The 23,954-nt window shown below is 34.4% G+C and overlaps 1 protein-coding gene across 1 annotated transcript in view; it reads right to left on the bottom strand.

Annotated features, from left to right (window-relative positions):
* The window catches only part of LOC106471337 (protein maelstrom homolog), a 79,394-nt gene that overhangs the window by 2,748 nt on the left and 52,692 nt on the right, over window positions 1–23,954 (bottom strand). Inside the window, exons 10-13 of the mRNA XM_013931937.2 lie at window positions 19,451–19,567; window positions 12,555–12,630; window positions 3,906–3,989; window positions 1,804–1,965 (exon numbers count right to left, since the gene is read on the bottom strand). Of these exons, the coding sequence (XP_013787391.1) occupies window positions 1,804–1,965; window positions 3,906–3,989; window positions 12,555–12,630; window positions 19,451–19,567 (439 nt within the window). The remainder of the gene's footprint in view (window positions 1–1,803; window positions 1,966–3,905; window positions 3,990–12,554; window positions 12,631–19,450; window positions 19,568–23,954) is intronic.

Raw genomic sequence — 23,954 nt, 5'->3', positions numbered from 1 at the left:
ATGGCACATGTAACAGTTTTTATAGCTTTCATATTACCATGGCACATGTAACAGTTTTTATAGCTTTCATATAACCATGGCAAAAGCAACAGTCTTTTAGATTTCATATTACCATGGCAAAAGCAACAGTCTTTTAGATTTCATATTACCATGGCACATGTAACAGTTTTTATAGCTTTCATATTACCATGGCACATGTAACAGTTTTTATAGCTTTCATATTACCATGGCAAATGCAACAGTCTTTTAGCTTTCATATTACCATGGCACATATAACAGTTTTTATAGCTTTCATATTACCATGGCACATGTAACAGTTTTTAAATTGTTTCCAAATGTATCAACTAAAACATAAAGAAGTAGCAGACTAAAAGAGAGTTATGGGCAGATCTTGATAAAAATTACTGTTTGAGCTTGACTAGCATGTAAAGACTTTCTAAACCTGATCACACTTGAGATGTTTAATTCAATACCAAACACAGAAGACATTAATACTGATGAATGTATAACACGTCTGTCTTTCAATCAAAAAACTGAAGTTTGAATCTCAGCTCAGCCACATAAAAACAGATTTTTCTTAGGACATCCTTGAAAATGACAACAGATTAGCATCCAAAAAAGTATAATGTTTTTAATTAGTAATTAACTATTTAATCTTTATTAAAATATTCAAAAGGCTACTAGCTATGACAACATGGAGTGTTCTATACAAGTTATTGAAACCTAAAATGAAACAGTTTGCTCAATAAAAATTAGTTATTTGAAATTATAAAAACAACTTCTGTAAAGAGAACTTTACAGGTGAATGTCTGACAGAAATACAGCAGTAGCTATTTCAATTTTATCACCTGAATTCTAATTAATTTCAGACTAAGTTTTGTTAAAAAAGTGCTTTCTTGGCTTAAATGGAAATATCCAATGCAAAAAAAAAGAATATTTAAATCAATATATATAAATGTCATAACCTATTTTGTTCTTAAACAGTTTCAACTCATGAAAAAGGTAACAATACCAACATATTAATCAATATGAGGGAAGCTTTAAAACTTCCAAAGAAATATTTCCATCTACCAGTAAATATGCTGTTTTTCAATAAAATAACACAACTTATACTGCTAACAACTGTAATGATGCTGACTGAAAAGCCCACAGCATTGTTCAACAGTAAAATATTTTATGTGAATCTTCACATGCAACAAAGATTACACAAAAACTGTTTTGTATATTGAAAGGTCCGGTAATGCTTCCATCCTCAACAAAAGTATGAACTTTCTCTAAGTATCTAATGAAATACTATTACTGAAGGTGTTTTTGATTTATTAAACAGCAGTGTAGCTGGTTTTTATACATTTCAAAAAGGATACAATATCCATTATACAAGTTAGGACCTATTCACAAGCAAATTGCTCAGTAATAAAACTAACCCAAAACAGATTAGTTAAAAGAGCCATTTTATTAGCCAATCAATTCTCTGAAATAACCACATTTCCTTATTGAAATATTCAAGCATGTGTTACCTGCTTGCTTGTAAAACAAAATGTTCACGTTGAAATCCATATCTCAAAATACTACTAATTTTCCTTGCAAGAAGTTTTCCACAAGTTTTGAGCTATAATAAGATTTATCCATGGCATACTCAAATAAAGTTATAAATTATTAATAGTTTTAAATCATCTACAATAAGATCTTTGTTTTAGATTTATTATTAACCTACTAAAGATAGTGAAACACAAAAACCTGGAGTATTTTAAGATTTATTTGCTATGCTTGTGTGTAGTGGATAAAACATATTTAATACCATACCAGCACTGAGTGCCTGTGGGATAGTTTTAGGTTGTCTTAATGAATCTGGTGGCTTAGTGGATGTCTGTGGTTGCATGAAGTTAGCTGCTAATAAGCGTCCTCTTCCAGCTACGCTTGCATATTGTTTGCCAGTTGCAGAGCTCGATTTGTCGAGATTCAATTCTGTTATAGAGAAAAAATGAGAACTTTACTAAGCTGAATCAATTATTTATTTTTATCATATTCTGATTTAAATAATTTAATCAATTCTACTCAAACTTGTAACAAAGAAAAAACAGCTACACTGTTACTTATATTGAAAAATACATTGTATAATATTTAAATCACTAAAATTATTATAGATGTGGTTTCTTTACTCAGAATCCAAAAGTTTATCTATGCTAAACATAAACTAAAACCCAATACTATGAAACCTAAAATATGAAAAGTTTAATATATCAAACACATGTACCATAATACAAAAATTTTTCAAAAATGCATGCACTGAATTGAATTATTAAAGCACTTGATACATTACTCAATGAACTTAAAAAAAAAAGAAACAAATTGATGTCAAACTAAATGTATAATAATTGTTATGATGCGTGCACCTTTTTTGAGCATGAAAATAATTATACTTGTCATGAGACATTAGTATTGGGCATATTATATTTTTTGACACTGCATTCTTTATCTAGTCTCTTAGGAATTTTCAAGAATTAGAAGAGTGTATAATAATATTATTTGCCTTAGCCATTGCCAATGACATGTTTATCTTTATGCAGAGTTCATCAGGTTGGTTTTTTGACACAACAAACACTATTTCTATAAGTCAATTATTACAACAACAATTTTTATGGTGTGAATTCCTCTTCTAAGCTGGCAAAGCATGATAGTAAGTAATTATACTAATCATAAGACATTAGTATTGGGCCTCTTATATTTTTTGACACTTTGTTCTTTATCTAGTCCCTCCTGTTTGCCATATTCATTGCCAATGATGGTTTTTGTTAAATACAGAGCTCATCAGGCTAGCTGGGTCAAAACAAACACAGTTGAATATGGCACACATTCAGTAGTTGGAATACTAATATTATACATGTATAAGTAAATGTATAATCAGGGATGTAGTGGGGTGGGAACAAGTGGGCACAGTGTACCTGTACTTTTTTTATAGCTGGAATGACATACTGCCACTATATCAAGTGAATTTCATCTTATGTGGTTAAATCCATTCCACCACTTTATTTAGCACTACACCTCTGTGTATAACATATTGTTATTTTTCTGAAAGAGTGAAAACTCAGGCCAAGAGTAATTTCAATACAAATATCAGCTGGTAAATAAGTACGATATTCAAACAATTTCATGGACATTATAAAATACTATTACTGGAAGTGGTCATATTTTATTGGGGGGTAGTGTAATTGTTTTCTTATGTATTACAAAAGGTTACAATGTCAGAACCTATTCACAAACATCTTGTTCAATAATAAAACTGATCCGGAATATACACTTAGACAAAATCTATGTCTACTGTACAGTATTATGTGCACTATTTACATATGCTACATGTTTCTGCATTGTGTGATCTTGCTCACTGTAAATGACACAAGTATACAGATCAAAAGATTTATTTGATACTTAGTTGCAACACATGAAATAAAACACTGCATTGCAATGCAGCATCTGTATACTCTTGAAAAACATACTCAGCTTTTGTGATTAAACTTCAAAAATTTAGATTACAAAATACAATATAGTAATAATAAGTTTTGCATTAACAAGTTTTCCAACTCTATCAAAAAAAAAGAAAAAGAAACTTTAAACTATACACAAAATGAGTTAGTTCACAAATACAAGTAAGGTCAGATTTGCTAAAAATAGTGACATGATTATAGCAACTTAAAACATACATGATATTAGTTTCTTTCTTATCTATTAATCAGTTTTTTCTATACATAGCATTTGAAGCATGTATTTAACACTTTCTAACAAACTTTTTTATTTTTGACTAATTTTCTATGGTTATTGGCCACAGTATAAATAAGACAAATGAACACAAGTCATTTCAGAATGCTTATATGTACTAAATCATTTAAACTATTTTATAAAAAACTTACTGGACATGCCTAGTGCTGGGAACTCATTTGGATTATCAACAGCTGGAGGAGTTACATATTGAGGAGTAGCCACAGTCACAAACTCTTCAAGAGAATACAAACAATGAGTATAGCTGTAAAGGTAACTTGATGTTTAATTTTACTTTTAAAATAGGTTAATAATACAATGGAAACTGAATAATGAACAAAATAATCTAACAATTTATGAATGTATGAAATTAGATTAATGTTTCACATAACACTTTTTTTTCCAGAGCAAAACCTTGGTATCTGGAATGGGTTCTATATTTCAAAAAGTGTATGAAAGAGACACTCCGAGCTTCTGTATTATTCCTTCTATAGGTTCAGAATAGAGAGAGAAACAAACTTAAATGCCATGATCTTTTTTATTACAATACCTACTGATACCAAAGACTAGAGGGTCATGAACCATTAAAACACTTTCAACTAAAGTACATGCAATACATGCAAGTTATATGATCTTCCAATTTATAGTTTCACAATTAATAAATAATAAGTCATTTTACTAAACTTAAGTTTTTCCCAAACTACTTCTACAAATGATTAACAAAAAAGAAATTTACCAAATATCTAATTAAATACATTCATAGTTGTAGTAGTATACCATGGGAAACACCACCAGTCACCAGGTGGGATCCTAAGAACAAAAAATGGGCCCTGAAAGAGAAATAGTAAATATTATTATCAAAGACAGTGGGATGACAGAAGAAAATCAACCTGTGGAAGCCAAAACTCATCAGGAGAGATTAAACAGCCAGAAGGTGTTAAGGAGACAAATGTGTGGAGAATGTCCACATGTCTGTCTACTTGGAGGAGCTCATTGTAGGGCCAGTGAAAAAAAGAAATGTAAAAGAAGGAGAAAGGCAACAAATCTAATGGGAAGAAATGTGAGTCTGCGGGCATCCCCAACCCGAGACAAACTTGTCAACTGGAGGAAGTAACAGGCTCACCAATAAGGGGAGAAGAAAAGGGGTCTGTGGGAAAAAAAAAAGGAGGTCTATGAATAGGCACACTGAACAGCCCAAAAGGTCATGGGAGCTGATCCAGGTCTAAATGGTCCAATAGGCAAGAGAGAGAAGTACAGGTAATCTACAGAGCAGTGAGCAGTTAAAGACTGAGAAAAGAAAAATAAGACCAAGAAGAGGGATACAGAAGTGCAGTAGAAGAGGGCGTGAAGCAACCACGAGATGGACATCCAAACAGCAGATAGTAGATAAGAAAGAGGAGGAAACATCTCGGGAGAAAAGAGACAGTCCAAAAGGCAGGAAGCCAAGGGCTTGAAGGAGGCATGCACCAGAACATGTAAACCCCATTAAGGTCTCAGTCAGTCATGGGGCATGGTGAAAAGGTCAGAGAAAAAATAGGAGCAGAACAGAGTGGAGAGAATAGGGGAATAAATACCTTGTGGTGGTATCAGGAAAGGTCTCCTGACAATCAGTAGAGGTGTAGATCAACAAGTTAATGCTAAACAATCAAGAAAAAAAGCAGAAAGGTGTGGTAGAACGAGTGATGATAAAGACCCATGACAGAAGTTGATAGAAAAAGGCAGTGGAAAGACGACAAGAGTGACACAAAGGAAAAAAGTCCGTATAACCTGACAGGTGACAGATTGGGCAAATTCTATGTGCCAGAAGGTAGGAATATAACTCTTGATGAAGGGACATATGAGGGTAAAGCGAGAGAGAGAGGAGGGGGGGATTGGTTGATTGTTTGGCATTTTTTGGTGGTAAGCAACTAGCCTATCTGCACCAAATAATCGGTAAAAATCTATAAAATGCAAAAATAAATCAAGTTAAAACTAAACAATGTCCAAAATTCATATAAAAGACTCAAACAGAATTAAAAAGGCCAATGGCTTGTAAAAATTAAAAAAACAAACAATCAAACTGGACAGTGTCATTATTGCCAATGACACTGTCCCGCATCATTGGTAAACCCATAGAAAATACATGTCTAAAATGGTGTCGCTGCTCATGGTCGTAATGACAGCACGATAGTAAAACGTGGACTATTGTGACTTGAGTGTCACAAAGGCCACACATTGTTGGATCAGTTCCAGATAAAATAAAACAATGAGTTAAAAAACTGTAACCAATGCATAGCCTAGCCTTCCGATCCTTATGGAAACAAGATGGCCAAAGAGCAACAGATGGTTTAATCTGAAAAAGCTTGTTATGACGTTGCTCACTCCAAGTCAACTGCCAAGTGGCATGAAGCTGTGCCTTGTATACAGGACAGGAACGGCTGTGACAGTACTAGAGCAGACGGACTTAGCTGTGATGTCAGCGAGCTTGATCCCGCAAATACTGACATGGCCAGATATTCAGAAAAACTGGATAGTAATGGAAGATAGAGAAAAATGGGCCAGTCATTATTGAATATCGATGGAAACAGCACAAGAACTAACGGTAAATGGTTCCAGGACCAGTAGAGAGCTAAGAGAGTCTGTGTAAATGATACAATCAGTGTACTGCATAGTTCCTACGTGATCCAGGGCATGAAAAATGGCATACAACTTTACAGTGAAGACAAAAATTGTAGAGGGGATTCTGTGAGCAACCACTGAGTCACAACAAACCATGCTAGAGCCCACAGAGTCATCTGATTTCAAACCATCTGTAAAAATGGAAACTGAAGAATGGTACAAAAAGAAGACAGTACTTCTAGTTGGGAGTATCTGTCTTCCTCAGATGACTCAAAGAAAGGTCACAGGTGGGAATGGTAATAAGCCATGGCGAGATGGGCTGATCATTGGAGACAGCAACATTATCCAATGACAGACCCAATTTAGTCAGCTGCACCTGGATGTGAAATGAAGAAAGACACAACCCTAGGAGGGATGCTGTGGAAAGAATTGAATCTTGGTAGCATACTGCAGAGAAAGGTGCAAATGGCAGAGTTGAAAGGGTTCGTAGGACTTTGTGTACAAACTCTGGACAGGAGAAGTGTGGAAAGCCCCCATATAGAGCCAAAGCCCCAGATGGTGAATGGGGTCCAACATCTTCAAGGCAGAGGCCCTGGCAGAACCATAGACCAGAGCCCCATGGTCCAGTTTGGATCGAATGAGGGCATGATGGATCTTGAGCATAGAACATTCATCCGCTCTCCAAGAGGTGGAACAGAGGACATGGAAGATGTTCAGTGCCCTTGTACACTTGACACATAGCAGCTTGATGTAAGAAATAAAAGTAAGCTTACAGTCAAAGATAAGCCTCAAGAACTTTGCTTCAGGAACTACAGGAAGAACAATATCACCAAGTTGGAGCTCAGGATTGGGGTGTAAACCCTGTTGGTGGCAAAAGTGCATGGAAATGGTTTTGGAGAAAGAAAAGGTAAAACTGTTTGCTGCGGCCCACTTCAACATACTAGATGGCCAACAAGAAATGTAGAGGTTGTAGACATAGAGGCTGTTTGCAACAGTAAGAGGAAGCTGTCAAGTAATAGCACTGATCTTGATAGTGAAAAGTGTGTTATTCAAGACACAGCACCTGAGGGGCTCTAAGTTCCTGTGTGAAAGAACAGAAAAGGGTCATACCCGCATGAACTTGGTATGCCTGTCTAATGAATAATTAAAAATAAAAATGGGCAACTGGCCATGCAACCCATATGAATGGACGTCCTGCAAAATGCCGTACTTCCAGGTAGTGTCATAAGCCTTCTCAATAAGACAGAAACAAGATGGAAGGATTCCCTGATTGAGGTTTCAAGTCGAATCAGATGGTCCATGGTGGATCGCTGTCAACTGAACCCACACTGGGTGGGCGAGAGGAGGTTGTTTGATTCAAGGAACCAACCAAGACAAGAATTAATCATCCTCTCTAAGACCTTACAGAGGACCAGCTGACTGATCCTGAGGGACTACCCCAAAGACACCCGTCTAAGTCGTGTGTTGTAGTGCTTCAGACACCACCCAACCACCAGTATCCTCTCCTCCCCTTCACAGATTGCCACACACTGCAAACACATGGGTGGTTGTTTAAATCCCAGAGGAGGTACTGAAAATACAGAACCTTCCCTGGGAGGCCCCCTCACCATGTACAGGAATTTACCTCGAGGGGAGAGAGGGGGGGAAGTGAAGAAAGGAAAGGGGGTCCAAATGTCAATGGATAAAGGCTGAACTGGGCAAATAGGCACAAACAATAAAACTCGTGAGGGAAAGTAGTGTATAAAGATGAGGGCCAGAAGGAGTAGATGAATAGGGGAATGGACATATTGAAATAAGGGAAACTAGGCCAGGCTGAAAAAGTAGACACAGCCAAAGGTTGAAGAATAGTGGACCATAAGGGAGCAGTGAATATGGCAAGTGAAAGCTCAAATAATTCCAAGTAATATAAGAGGGGCTAACATGGAATTGAAGGGAAGAGGAAAGAATGGGAAAACATGAAAAAGTACAAAAAACAAAGTACAGATTGAGAAAGATGTGTAGGAAGGTGGCTGAAACATCAACCATGACCGACCACAGACTGGGTGAAAGAGACCACACATGTGGTCAGAGGGAAATGAAAAGGAAAGGAGAAGTGAAAAGGAGTGAGGAAAGAGATCAAAGTGGAGAAAAGACTACTGGTTGGGGGAAGATGAGAAAAAGAGGAAGGTCAGGAATTTAGGATGGGAATGTGAAAAGGAGAATGTTCTTGAAGTATAGGAGCAAAGGCAAGGTTAAGAAAGAGGACAACAAAACCTGGGAAGATAATGAAGATAGAAGTCTTATGACAGCAGTCCCAGACACCAGGGTGAAAGGAAGACATCTGGGCAAAAAAGGGAGCCAAAAAGAGGTATGCAAGGAGAAAAAAAAATAACCTGACCCAATGAGTCTGAACAGTAAGAGAAGAAACTATGAAAGGATAAAGCAGACGTGGAACAGGCTAAACAGGGAAGGGAAAAACACCTAAAGAATCCAACAGAAGCATGAAGAAATGCCTCAGATAAAATGCAGAGTTAGGAAAGGGAATACAGAAAAGTAGAGAGAAAAAGATGAAAATGGGGAACTAGATGTGAAAGACTAGGTAAAAGGGCACAAACCTTAAGCTAGCCAAATAGATACCAAAGACAGAGAATCGAGAAAAGTAAAGAAATGAAATGTAGAAATCAAGACAAAATGGGGCATGAACATGAGAGAGGGTGAGGCATTTCAGCATGAGAAAAGTTATTTGAGAAAGGAAAACAATATAAGCCTAATAACAGGCACAGAGAAATTAAAAGATAAACCCCAAGAATAATGAGAGATAAGGTGAGCCCACAGACTTGAGAAGGAAGTCTCCAAAAAGATTGTAAGGTTAAGGTTGTCTAAGGAATGGCAAAGTATTACCCAAAGCAAATCAGGTGAAGTGGATAGTCCAATTAATCATTTCCAACTAGTGAGAAAAAACCAGATGGTAGTAGGAGGCCCATTAGGCATGTGGTGATTCAAAAAACATTGAATAATGGCTACATTGATCTTGAGAACCAATGAGCATCCAAAAGCCACTGATGAAATAAAGCCCAAGTATGAAGAATGTTATACTCTCAGGACTAAATATAATTCACAATCCATTGAGAATTTATAATATAAATGAAATCTTTTGAAACAAAAGCTGAAGTTTTGTGAATGATGCAAATCTTATTAAATTTAACACAGACTAAATTTTAAACACGTTTAGCCCAAACAGTGTCAAGGAAAAGAATGATGTTTCTTTAGTTCTAATGCATGGTGGGGGGTTAGTGTGCATGGAGGTGTGTCACTCTTTTATTGGTGGAGGGTTTCGCTGCATGGGTGGGGGGTTAGTGTGCATGGAGGTGTGTCACTCTTTTATTGGTGGAGGGTTTCGCTGCATGATTACATCTTCATGTAGGAGCACAATTCATGAGAGATAGGTGGGAATTGCTTCAAGGCTAGTGGCACACAAAGTTTAAAGCAGTGGACATATTTCTTGAGGATTCTTATGGTCAACAAAACAAACATTCTTTCAGTTTCTTTTATAAAGTTTAAAGCAGTGGACATATTTCTAGAGGATTTTTATGGTCAACAAAACAAACATTCTTTCAGTTTCTTTGATAAAGTTTAAAGCAGTGGACATATTTCTAGAGGATTTTTATGGTCAACAAAACAAACATTCTTTCAGTTTCTTTGATAATAGTTTAAAGCAGTGGACATATTTCTAGAGGATTTTTATGGTCAACAAAACAAACATTCTTTCAATTTATTTTATAACGTTTAAAGCAATGGATATACTTCAAAAGATTCTCTTTGACTAGAACAAATTAGTAACAGAGTCTTGAACAATGTTTCAGGTTCCAATGGAAGTTGTTAGTCAGATCTAGAAGGTATGATAGGGGTTGAGGTAATAAACAGACTTGGGAGCATGGTTCTGGGTGAGAGCTCATTACTGTCAAGTTTTCATTGATAATTGTTTTTGAGTTTAGGTAATCCTCAGCCAGACCTGAAACTTGTAAACTTATATACTTCGATCCCTGTTGGGTGTTTGTTTTTTGAATGTTTATTTGGATAGCCAAAAGGAAATGTTTGGTCTGAAGGACCAAAAGTTTCTTCCATTTCATCTAAAATTTCCTTGTGAAGAGAAGGAAACAAAATTTTCTCCTGACAGAAGGAAATCCTTGTTTCTTCAGACAATGTCAAAAATAGCAGCAGGGAGACTTAAACTATTTCTTGATTGAAGCGCAGAACAGAAATCACAAATATATTAGTCCTTTCTCAGTTATGTAGTCTGACTGCTGCCATTCAATCACAGAAATCACTTTTCAGTTGTGTAAGTTCATTTGAAGGTGACTAACATGGACAGATTAAATTTTCAATTTATTGTCAATCAATATGTGGATAAAGTCAAAAACATATCCAACACAACTGTAAAAATACTTTACTACCTACCCAACAGGATGTACAAACATTGTGTACATATCCAATATGGTTCCTAGAACTTATATATATTTAATTGTATATGAAGCTTAGTTTGATGAATCACTAAAAAAGCAGTCACTTTCTTAGCTTTTACATTGTTCCCTTTCAGTGGTATTGTAGCTAAACATCAGCTTGATTTATTTTAACTGGAATATATATTAACCATTAATGAATTAGCAAAATATCAAAAAGACACTAAAAGCTGGAGCTTATATAAGTAATTGCTATAAACAAAAGCATAGAAAGAGACTACATTTAAGGACCTAGAGAAATATTGTAACTACGACTTTTTAACCATGAAACATAGTGAAAATACACAATGTTCTGTGACAAATCAGCTATCAAATTAACCCTCTAAACCTGATTTGTAAATGCATACCTTGAATGTTTGGCAATGTAAGACTTGTACAAAAATTTCACATTAAAAATATCTTAAACAACCATTAATTATCAAAATATTTCACAAAACAAAGGTATCATAAAGTTACTCTACAAATGATGCCAGTGGTACTGACAGGCATATTTAAAATGTATAAAGCTTTCCTTCCAGTTTCATTACATGTATCATGCTAAGTGTATTTCCATAAATTAAAACTTAGCATGTGAAACATTATGGTGAAGTAACAATGATTCCTTAATTTGCATTTATCAGTCATTTAACATTTAAAAACCACATAAACTAAACAAATAGCTTAACACTTGAACACAAAACAAATTGTTTCCAATGTGCACACTCAGATGTAATTCAAAGACTTCAAAACCAACAGAAAACATATTTCTTTTCTTCTCCAACATAGATTATACACACTCATGTAGTAATTCATATTGAACAACATACTTAAGAACACCAGTTTTGAAGAATTGCAATATCTTAGAGAATGAAAAGAATAAATTACGCTTCAAATTAGCATAACAGAAAGTGTTCACCTAAGGATTACCAAAGTTCTAACAATATAACACAGAAAATATGGATAATATTAAACTGATATACAAATAATTTGTTTTGAAAACAATCAAAAGAATGGTGGCCTAATAGTAAATTCATGATTACTGTAAATCTTGTATCTTGATAATGAAAACTTTGCCTTGAATATATTTGGTTTACTTGAAAATAAAATCTAAAAAAGACCTACATGTGTGAATAAAGATGAATGCTTTCATGAAATACAAACTTTATGATGGATCTATCAATAATATGCCAAGCTACAACTGATCACAATGCCGTATATACATATATGGGAAGTAAAACATCACAATGTCATTGCTATCAATATTTACTTAACGATTACAGAAAGCTCACTTAAGGAAATAGCTGACCATATGAAACAACAGTCTACTCTTGCTACTCATGGTAAATGTGTTTCATCAATAAAAACATTTTTACAGTTTAAAAAACCCTAGAAAGCACTGTTACAAGTAAAACTATTTCATATTCGAAATTTTTTGTTGCATTTTTGTACTTACTTACTAAATTCATTATAAACAAATATGTGGGATAACTTGTGAAAAACATTATTTTTTATCACAGCAGTAGTTACCTGTGAGAATTTTACCATATCAAGACTTCATCCAATACCATACTTCTAATAAATAAATATATATATATATATTTAAATGTGAAAGAGAAATATTTCATGTAAAAACAACATTATTCCAAGATATTTACATAAAGTTTTTGCAATTTCTTGTTCCCAAGGTACGAAATAAAGTAATTTTGTTGCTGTTTGTCTAGTTACCTTTTGGTCCACCTACAGCTCCAAGTGCTCCTCTGTCAAGTGGTCTTGGGTTCACTGCAACACTGTTGACAATATGCTAAGAAAAGAATCCATAAATGTTATTGTAAAGACAAATAAATAGTAAGCCAAGTGCTTAGAAACATAAAGTAATAATAAAATAGATGCCACAATAACTCATATTAAAACACAAGGTATTAACTGACCTTCTATAAAAACCTGGCATAACTAATAAGTCAACTTCAGATACAGACTGATGTGTACCTGAAACAATTATGCTCCATCTCTATAACTTTGGTGGCCATAATACCAGCATGAGTGTCATACAAACTTAGCTATAGAAATATGATAACCTCAAGTAAAAATTACTAAATTTATTTCAGTTAATATAGATGAAAAAAGAGTAAATATGATGAGGCTATATTTTGTAGATATTGATGCAATTACAATAGTTAGCTATAAATTGCGCCAAAACCCCACTGTAAATACATTACTTGTTTTTATTAAAGGCTACTATACTTTGTAAATACTTACAATTTTTCAACAGTTAGTCTACACTATATGTATAGACTGAAGAAATTATGAACATGGTTTATAAATGAACTTGTGTAATTAATCAATTATCAAACTTCTTTAAAAAAAAAGGTCAATAAATCTTCTGACCAAAGAACCTGCCTACATTTTTGGTAACCAAAATTCAACCTGGCAATGAAAAGTTAATAAGGTTACATATACAACATTACTTTAATTGCCATATTTGTTGAGTACTTTTTGCCAATACTCATAGTAAACAATAAGCTTATATAAACTAATATTACTTTGTTTACCATACTAGTTGAGTAAGTATTAATTACTGTATTAATTAGGGACGAGCAATTTAATCATTTACACATGAAGAGCAATTATATCAATTAGTGCTATTAAACTAACTGATTAATAAAAATTACAATTAAATCAACATATGTCATGAAAATAATGAACTAATTAAGTAAACAGAGGGAGATAAAAAGAAATTGTATATCTCCTTCTCAAGAACAGTGCATGGATTAAAGAATAGCAACCAGAGGGAGTCAAATTCTGTCAGCATATGAAACAGTCAGATAACAAAGAGAATAAAAGACAAACATGTTAGGACTTGTCCAGATGCCAGCCTGAAGGATCTTGTCCAAGGGTCAGCAAAATGTAATGCAAGAGTAAGACATGAGACAAAATAGATGCTATGAAACATGAAATAGCCAACAAGGATCCAAATTCATAGAATCATAAACCAATCATAGTAGGTGAAGGACCTATCCACTATGAGAGGAAAGGAAAAAAGGTTCACAGAAGAAAGGGAGATATTCATGACAAGTAATGTCAAACAGCTCAAACAGGATACAGGAGCTGGTCTAGGGCTGAATTAAAATATAGGCAAAAGATAGAAAGGAAAGGAGAAAAGAGAGAAAGTACAGTCACCTTCCTGAGTGCTAAAATCTGAGGAAGAAAAGACGAGTCTGAGTAGAGAAGAGCAAAAGACTGAAGAGTATTCATGAGAGTATTCAAAACAATGAAGGGTCCAGCTCAGTCAGGCATTGAGGTTGGTTAAGAAGGAAGGAGTGGAAGGGAGTGGAGAGGAAAGAAATAAACACTATGTGGTACTTGGAAAGGCAAAATGTAATGGACAAGGCCATCCAATAACCAGCAATGGTAGAGACCAACAAACCATTGACTAACAGCCAGGTAAAAAGGCAAAAAGGTGGTTCTTGGTAAGATGGCCAGGAGGGAAGGAGTTACAGATGGACCAACAATGAAAATCTCCCCATTATTGTTGACGGACAGACACAATGGAAGGGAAACAGGAATGTGACAAGAAGAATGCCACATCATTGGACAATATGGCTCAATGGGTGATGATCTGGACAAATCCCAAACGTGAAGATGGAGGGATGATACCCCTGGATAAAAGAGGGATGTATGTAGTTGAAGTAACAGAAATGGATACTGGGTATAGTAAGAGGAAACCAAAGCTGATCTGGCCAAAGAATCACCAACAATAAGACCCGACAAGGAGTGTTGCATATCAAGACAAGGACCCAAGGGAGGAGATGAAGAAGAGGATGGGCATATAGAAATTGGTAAGACAAGGCCTGGCTGAGATCATCAGCAGCCTGAGCCAAAGAATGGGAACAGAGCATTGGAAGAGAGGAGACCTGGAGGTTAGAAGGGTGGCAGAGACATCTGTTAGAAGAATGGCCAACTGAGAGCAAACCCAATGAAAGACCTTGGAGTGTAGAGACCACTCCACTGATAGAAGGCAGACTGACTGAGAGAAACAGTCTGCCACCAAGTTCTTAGCTCCCAGCAAATGACAGTAAACAAGATAGGAATGGGTCCAGAAGAGTAGGTCCAATGCCTGAAAGCAAAGGGTTCTGGAATGGGTGTTTCTTGGACAGTTGATGTGAGATACAACCATGGAATTGTTAAAGTGGATAATGAACAATTGATCCACCAGTAGGGGCAGAAATGGGAACATACCCAGTTAATAACAAGAAGTTTGAACATGTTGATGTAGACTGAATGTTCATCATGCATTCAAATGCCAGAAGCCATGTCCTCACACGTAGATATGCCTCAATTAGAGAGTGAAGTATGGGTTAATATTTAAATCCAGTTTGGGTATTAGCAGAGGAACAGTCCTGTCACCATGACAATTCCTAGAGCAGAGGTTCAAAAACAAGGACAATGAAACCTGAAAAAGAATTATTCAGATCTGCAAAGTCCACTGGAGGAGGTGCATGTGTGTGTGCTACAAAGGTGTGAGACAAGAGAAGCCAGAGTTCTCAAAATTGAGCGAACCTCTCCTTTCAAATGAGGAGAATGAGTAGAGAAAATTCTGGTGACCAGATGTGCAATAGCTTGTAGGCAAAGAGGAGAAGGCTGAAACAAGAGATGAAAACACCCAAAGGTACCAAATATTGAGTGACTGTGAAAAAGGACTTAGATCACATGACAAGCCACTCCAAGCAAGTAGCCTCAGGTAAAAGAAAAGAGGTGAGAGAAAAGGATACCACTTGAGAATGGGCCAAAAGAAGTCAATCATCCAAGAAAAGGAATGCCAGCTCTGGGTAGTGAATATGGTAAGAAAAGACCTCATGATACAAATGAATTCAAGTGGGACCAATGCTATGCTTAAGGGAAGAGCAAGGAAATGGAAGACATGAATTCAATAGACATAAAGAAAACATATGGTGGATGAGTCAAGAGGGATGTGTAGGAAGATATCCACTACATTGACCATGGCCAACTAGACTTGGTAAAAAGGACCATAGATGAGGTTTGAGGAAGGAGAAAAGGAAATGGGAAGAGGAGTGAAGAGAGACCATGGTGGAGAAATGAAAAACAACTGTTGGCAGAAAATGCTATCAGTAGCAAGAGAAGAGTCATGTACAGGGTTGGATGTGACATAATAGTCACTGACAAAAAAATAGAACAGTCAGGAACCTGTAATGAGGGTTATGGTAGACAGGTCCAAGCGATGAACAGGAGTAAAGAGTAAAGTCAAGAAAGAAGAAAAACCTGGTAAGATAACAATGACTGAAGCCATGGAATATCAGTCCAGGTCTCCAGAAAGAAGAAAAACATGGGAAGATAATGATAACTGAAGTCATAAAATATCAATACAGGTCTCCAGTAAGAAATTAACACTATTGAAGATGTTCAGGCAAACAAAAAGAGTCCATCAAAGACCATGTACACAAGGAGGAGGAAGGTGTACAGTAAAGAGAAACATAACTCAACAAATTCCATCATCCTGGGGACTAAGTGAGAAGGGACAGAGCAGAAGAACTGAAACAGGCTAAGATGGCAAAGAGAAGGAAACACATTTCTACAGAAAACCCCTCTGGAGCATGATAACATGCCTCAGACAAAAGACAGAGGTAAGAGAGGGAATATGGAAAGGTGGTGAAAAAAAAGATGCAAAATTGACAAATCAGAGAACAAAATGAAAGGCAAGAGGCCCAATCACAAAGCAGGACAAATAGATACCTAAGATTGGAGGCTGAGAAAGGAAAGAAATGGGCAAAGAGTGCTGAATGCAGAGGGAACAAGATATCTGAGTGTGAGAGAGGAGCTATTAGAGAAATGATACAACATAAGCCCTAATAACGAGCAATTAGAAAAGATAAATGCCAGGAAATGGAGATCATGGAGCGAAAAATGAGAAATATTACAGAACACAGGCAAGAAATCAGGAAAGGAAACATATTTGAGAATGAAATCCAAAATGAGATTGAAAGGTTAAGATTAAGGTCATTCCTCGAATGTTATGGCACTACATTCAGGTTAAATTCTTAATCTCGTAGATCATTCCTGATTGAAGAAAAAGAATGTTGACTGACAGGACAGGAGTAGGAGGCCCAGTAAGCATGTGGTAGTCCACAATCCATTGAACAATGGCTTTTCTAGCATGTAATGAGCCTCAAGAAGCCATAGTAGAAATAAGGTCAGTGTGTGTGTAATATCATCACTCACATAGTCACTATCATTTAAGAATTCGTGATAAAAAAATTACAGCTTTTAAAACAAAAGCCAAAAAAAAACAATAATCAAAGTTTCATTAACAAATGCAAATCTCATTAAACTGAACTCAGATGACAAATTTTGAACTCATCTGTTCAACGCAATGCCAAGGAGAAGAATGAAGTTATTATGAGTGCAAATGCATAGGGTAAGTTACTGCTCATGGGGAGTTGTGTTGCTCTCCTATTGGTGGAGGGCTTTTTTTGCATGATGATGTTATCATGCACCAGTGCAGTTCACATAAAATGTGAATTTAGATGGAAGTTACCTCAAACCTAGTAGCATGCAAATCTCATAGTAGATGAGCAACAAAAATAGCATTTCTGTGTGCAGAAGTGAATTATTGTCTCAGAAGAAAGTTTTATGTTAATTCTAACTATATTTCAACAATTTTAAGACCAAAATATTTGGTCATATTCTGACACTTATTTAGTGTAATTCATGAAGAAAATTTTTAAAAAAGTTCATTTTCGTTTCTGCACCTGTGCAAAAGGTTTTGTCAGTAAAATACCTACTGTTGATTTTTTTTTAGAATTTTTTGCCCATCCCAAGAAAAAATAACTATTTCTGCTAAGAACCTATCACTGGATGAGAATATATTTCTAGATTTTCAAGCATTTCTGTACAGGCCTTGGTTGTAACCTTGCTATGGTGCCACATCAACTGTAAAATAGGCCTGGTTTCTCACCTACCATATACACTATAAAACACAAAACAAGCAAGCTTCTGCAGAACAAGGATTAGTGTGGGCCTGAAATCTTATAACTAAAACAGTTTATAGGCATAGAATATAAAACTAATCTAAAATGACTTGAAGACAAACTGTTAAAGGAACATAGAAAAAAGGAAAAACATCTTTGTTATGGAAAACCAAAGCCTGATAGCTGCCTAGTCTTCTTTAAAACATATATATTCTCATTCTATATTTGCCTGACATGTACTTTGCAGATTAGATATTTGACTTTGTTTTATTGGTATCTTTATATGCAAATATATATTTGAACATTACACAAATCCTTATAATGTAAGGACTCTTTTATGCTCTATACAATATTGGTTTTCCCACTAGGTAAACATCAAGCTTTTAAATTAATCTTTTTTATCCATGTTTTGTTATGAGAGCAGATGACAAAATTTAGTTTCAAAAATTCTGCCTGGAATCCCCCTTAAATTACCTATAAAGTAAAACTACAACTGAAATGTTCATATTTACAATTATTCTATCTCTCAACCTATTTACTGTAGAGCTCCCTTTATTTCCAATCCTGACTGAAAAAAATCCACAATTTCAGGTTCTTTCATCAGAAGCATTCTGTGATCACACATCTTCAAATAATTCAACTATATGATGGTTTTTTAATTTAATATACAATTTATATAATAAATCAATTTTATTGTTTTCCTAGCTTGTTTATTTTATGGACGTAATTACTTTAGCAATTGTATTATATTTTCCAAAATATTCTGCTAGTAGTTTGAAACTAATGAAGTCTTACAGCGAGTGGACTTAGCTCTGGCATATGGTTTGAAACTAATGAAGTCTTACAGTGAGTAGACTTAGCCCTGGCATATGGTTTGAAACTAATGAAGTCTTAAAGCGAGTGGACTTAGCCCTGGCATATGGTTTGAAACTAATGGAGTCTTACAGTGAGTGGACTTAGCCCTGGCATATGGTTTGAAACTAATGGAGTTTTACAGTGAGTGGACTTAGCCCTGGCATATGGTTTGAAACTAATGAAGTTTTACAGCGAGTGGACTTAGCCCTGGCATACGTTTAAAAATTAGCAAGGGCTCACTTTGAAGATGTTACACAATTTCTAAAAGGAGAAAAAGAGGAATAACTTTTAATATATGATACTATATTTCAAAATTTCCATAAGAAGAGTGGGCTAGCACATGATATCATTAGGCCTGTGACTGTAATTATTTATTTTCAAAATGTGTATTTGTTTTTGAATGAAACAGATAACAATGTTTTGCAAAATTTAAAAATATTTAATACAAATGTTTCTTTGTGGGACAGTTACTTAATTTGTCAAATGAATAATGTAAGTTTAAAAAGATGAACACCAATAAATCTTGAGTGTCAGGATCTGTGCAGTTTGCAGAAAAAATGTATTTCAGATTGATGGATAATGGGTATATTGCATAATGGCATAGTGTATAAGTATGTTATGTTGTGGTTTTTTGTTTATGATAAATTGAATTCCAAATAATTTAGGTTCTGAAACATTCAATGGTTATCATGCATTATGTTTAAAGTATCTACTTTTCAAAAAAACCTTTAACCACATTTCCTTTTTTTGAAAAAATCAACTAAATATATATGTATGTCTTACCATATTATCATCTTCAACAAACTTGCTCTTCACATTTGAAACTACTGTCTTGAATTGGTGTTCTGTCACAGGTTTTACAGGAACATTTATCTTGTTTATCATGGGTTTTGGTTCAGGCTGTCCAAAAAAACAAATTAATACTGCAAACAATGTGTAACTGCACTGTATTATGTAAAACTGGCAACATTATTACCACAATTGGTTTGATAGTTCTTTCTAAACAAGTCATTGCGTTATCTTAGAAGAAAAAAACAAGAAAAACATTAAACTTGGACCACTTGACTAAAGTTACAAGGGCCATAAAATTATAGTATCTTCGTTATTCTTTTTCTGTATTTCTCTAACATTTTATATTCAATAAGGACATTTGGCAAGAGTCTTCAACCTTGGACAATTACTAAGATTCCACAGTTTCAAAGTTTGTTGCAGGCTCAAATAATTGGCAAATCCAGAAAAGCTGAAAAGTTATAAACATTAGACACTTTATTCAGGAAATCAAAATATTGGATTAAAGCCATGTTTATTTTGCTTGTAGTTGTTTCTTTTAGTGATTTAAATATGAAACATGCTATTCTATTATCTAAAAAGTAATGGTTAATTGCTAAATGATAACTGTTATATAGATCTCAAGTCAGGTCATTTAAACTACTTTATATAATTTGAACAAGTAAGACAAAAACATTTTGCTACAGTACTTCCTTAAAAAATACAACATATATTATGCACTTGTTTATGTGAATTTCATATCTTATACACTTTTTAAACTTAAATGCATGTACAAATATTCTTCACTTTAACTGTACTACCACAGGCATCCTTTACTGCATGTCAGAAAAAAAACATCAATTAATCTTCAGTCTGGGATACTATCAGCAGAGGAGGAGACCATGTTCAACTTGAGAATATGTGTTCTTTATTTGCAAAGAGCTTGAATACATTTTTCAGAAAAGAAAAAGTTGGGTGAGGTAAGTTCATCTGGTTTAGTGTCAGATTTACTAACACTAATGGAATCTATGAAATAAAAAGTTTTGCAAGTTCTGCAGCATGCTTACATTTTCTCTGTAGTAAAATTTTCACCATATATAAATATCTTGTAATACAGTGTATCTGCCAAATTGGTACAAATAATATTTTATTGTATACCTTTCATTTTTTAACCCTATGTTTTATCATTATTGCATTAATTCATTCTGAAATATGTAAGCTAAGGCTAATAAGCCTACATCATAACAGTGACAAAGAAAGTCAGTAACTTTTTCTATATTATTTAGGTCAGGGAAGTTACCATAGCAGGCATGTTGAAAAATTGAATGTGTTAATAATGCAGTGAAATGCTATGCAAAAGCCCTGTATGTACTTGCTAAAATACTGGTATTTAGAGCACATATATTCACTTAGCCACAATTTGAAAAGCTAAGAAATCAGTATTTAACCTGATAATGACAACATGCTTCAGACTATGTATATTATGTATATCTCTTTAAATTTCATTCCAGTAATAAAACCAGTGGATAACATTGTTTAAAACTTGACAAGAACTTTCATAAATGTATGTAGTTTGAGAAAAATATATAATTTTTGTTTTTTCTACTATTTCTAATAAAAATTCGGTATTTAATGTAATTATTTGCACATTATTGCTTTCAATGTTTCTTTTGAAATAAAGGAATTAAAACTAAGATAACACAAAACTTTGAACTATAATGTACTTGATAATAATAATTTCATTAAAATACACTGAATGTAACTCAGTTTGTTTCATTATAGAGTTAAAACACATGTATTCAGTCAGCCACAATTTGAAAGAATGAAACAGGTAGCTATAGAAACGATCAATCACAAGAAACAAAAGTTCAGGAGATACAGCTAAATCACAAAATGTCTCGTTTGTCATTCTTGATAACAATTTCATATGCAAAGACAGCAAACAACTTACTGACACTGAAGTCATCCAGGAGATACCAAAACCTTCCTTGCAAAAATTTTATGCATTTTAAAGTATTGGTAAGCAGTTGTATAGACCACAACAAGGTTCTGGTCCTTCAGATACCGATGTCACAGTGCTGGACTGTCATACAACTCTGGTTCTAAATAAACTACTGAACCCTGAAGTTGGCAGCAAACAAAAGACCTTCAGTTGTTGTCAAGAGATACCTTGCACACACAAAAATGCCAGATTCAAATGCAGAATACATCTCATAACAGAAGGAAACTAAGTATGAAGAAGATAATATAGATTGAGGCAACTGAGTACCATCAATTGAGATGAATATTATGGCTTCCAATCTGAACAGCCTAACCTTTCAGTTGAAATATATATTATGCCCAAATAGAAGAATTCCTGCAGCCTCTCCACATTTCATTGGAAAATCTTCATCATGTAGAGGAGACAGTCAAATAGCATGGAGTGAGATGATGAACAAAAGTAGAGATTGAGAGTTTCTATGGAATAATATGTTAGGTGAGAGAATAGACTTCATGAAAGGCTACACTGAACTGGCTATTGTATTCAACAGCAATCAGAACAGATGCTGTTGCTTATTGTAAGAATTACAAAAATATGGCTGTTCAAAAATATGAAAGAAGGAAAGGAGTAATTGTTCATCAATATTGTTTGTTTACTGTTCAATATTCTGGCTGTCATTCATGATGAGTTAAGGAACAATTTACTTTCTGAATTAGTAAATCCTTGTCTCACATAAAGATGGATGTTCGAGAATCACAATATATTTATGCCTTAATAAAAACAGAAAAATCAAAGTAAAAGAACTTTTTTAGCAAGCAAATATAAAAAAGGTAATATCAATTCATTGTAAGAATGAACGTATTTCCTTTCTTTACAAACAAGTGTAAACATTTTATAAATAGAAACATTTTGAAAAGAATCATATCTAGTCTGAGGCATTACATAACCCTTTTCAGACTTCTCACATATAGAGACTCCAAGCTGCAATACGTGTTTTTCTTAATTCTTCTAGGTTCTAGTTAAGCAGATGCATATGTTATAATTTAGACAACTTATGAGAAAAAAAAGATACATTTGTATGATACAGTTCCTCATTATCAATGATGAAATGTGTTTTTTTATGCACAAAAAATAACAACTGAAAAGAGCATTGCAGTTGATGAATGAAAAATGGTCAAAATATTTCATAATAAACTTACAAAGAAACAACTACATTGTTCTGTCTTCATACCAATAGCCAGAAATAATAAAGTTAAAATACAAATCCTACAGGTACACAATATTGTTTTTCCATTTTTCACTCTAGATCTACAAAATATTATAGCAGCAGCAGAAATATAAAAAGAAAGGGAGAACAAGAAACTCTGCATTCAAGTACAAATAATTCTCACTAAACTTCCAAAATCATGTTCTCTCAGTACATTCTTTGCTTGGTACCTTACTACCCCCTGACACCTGTTTTCAGTCATGTGTGGCACAATACTTCAGGTACGTATCATGATGTTTAATAAACATCAATAAAATACTTATAATGGAGAAGAAATTTAGAAACTATAATGTTTCTCAGAAATTATAATTAAGGTAATTAATTAAACATAACTTTCATCTTAGTTGATTAATAAAACAACTGTGTGTATACTATGAAGAAAACTGCCTTATACCCAATTAAAAAGGTACACCAAAATGACTCATCATAAATAAAAAAGATATATTGAAAATTTCTTTGCATATGAAATTTGACTGTTCTAAGTTTAGACAAGGAAATGGATTTTGTTTGCTCTAACTACATGTCATTCACTTAGCATATAATGTCATTAATGCTGCAGTCATAAGAAGTACATTTTAGAATTTTCATTGATACAGTAATGATACCTAGAGCCACAAATCATTAATAAAAAGGCCAAGAATTGTTACGATAAACAGCACAACAAAAATAAGTTAAGAAGAGCAACAAATAAGTAACAGTAACTAATTTTATATTGTAATAGACTTCTTCAATCTCTACAGTCTGAAACTTACAAGATAATAAAAAAGATCTAATGCCCTAAAAGACTTGTAATAATTTATTAAAATGTGTACAGCACCACTTCATGAGTAAGTTGAAGTTGCTGGAGCATACACAAAAACACTATCACATATATACACAGCGTGGTCACAAGTAAACAGACACCACCTTTTCAGAAAAATTAAAATTGTTAGTCATATTCACATGAATTGATATATTTATAATTTAATTAATATCTAGTAGATCTTCCTTTCGCTTCGTGGAGTTCGTTGATGCTTTGGGGCATTGTGAGAATCATCTCGTCAATTTTATATTGTGGGATTTTCGCCCACTCTTGCTTCAAAACTTGGAGTAGATTGCTCTTCGAAGTTGGTTTTTTGGTTGTTCCTTGACTTGCCGGTCGAGTATGGCCCAAAGGTTTTTGATGGGGTTCATGTCAGGTGATTGACTCAGCCAGGGCACCTTCTGGATACCATTTTCTTCCTGCCCTTTTTGGGTGTTCCTAGCACTGTGACAAGGTGCTCCATCTTCCT

The sequence above is a fragment of the Limulus polyphemus genome, unplaced genomic scaffold, assembly GCF_000517525.1.
Source record: "Limulus polyphemus unplaced genomic scaffold, Limulus_polyphemus-2.1.2 Scaffold4553, whole genome shotgun sequence".
Taxonomy (NCBI): domain Eukaryota; kingdom Metazoa; phylum Arthropoda; class Merostomata; order Xiphosura; family Limulidae; genus Limulus; species Limulus polyphemus.
This window is presented reverse-complemented; position numbering and strand designations above follow the sequence as displayed.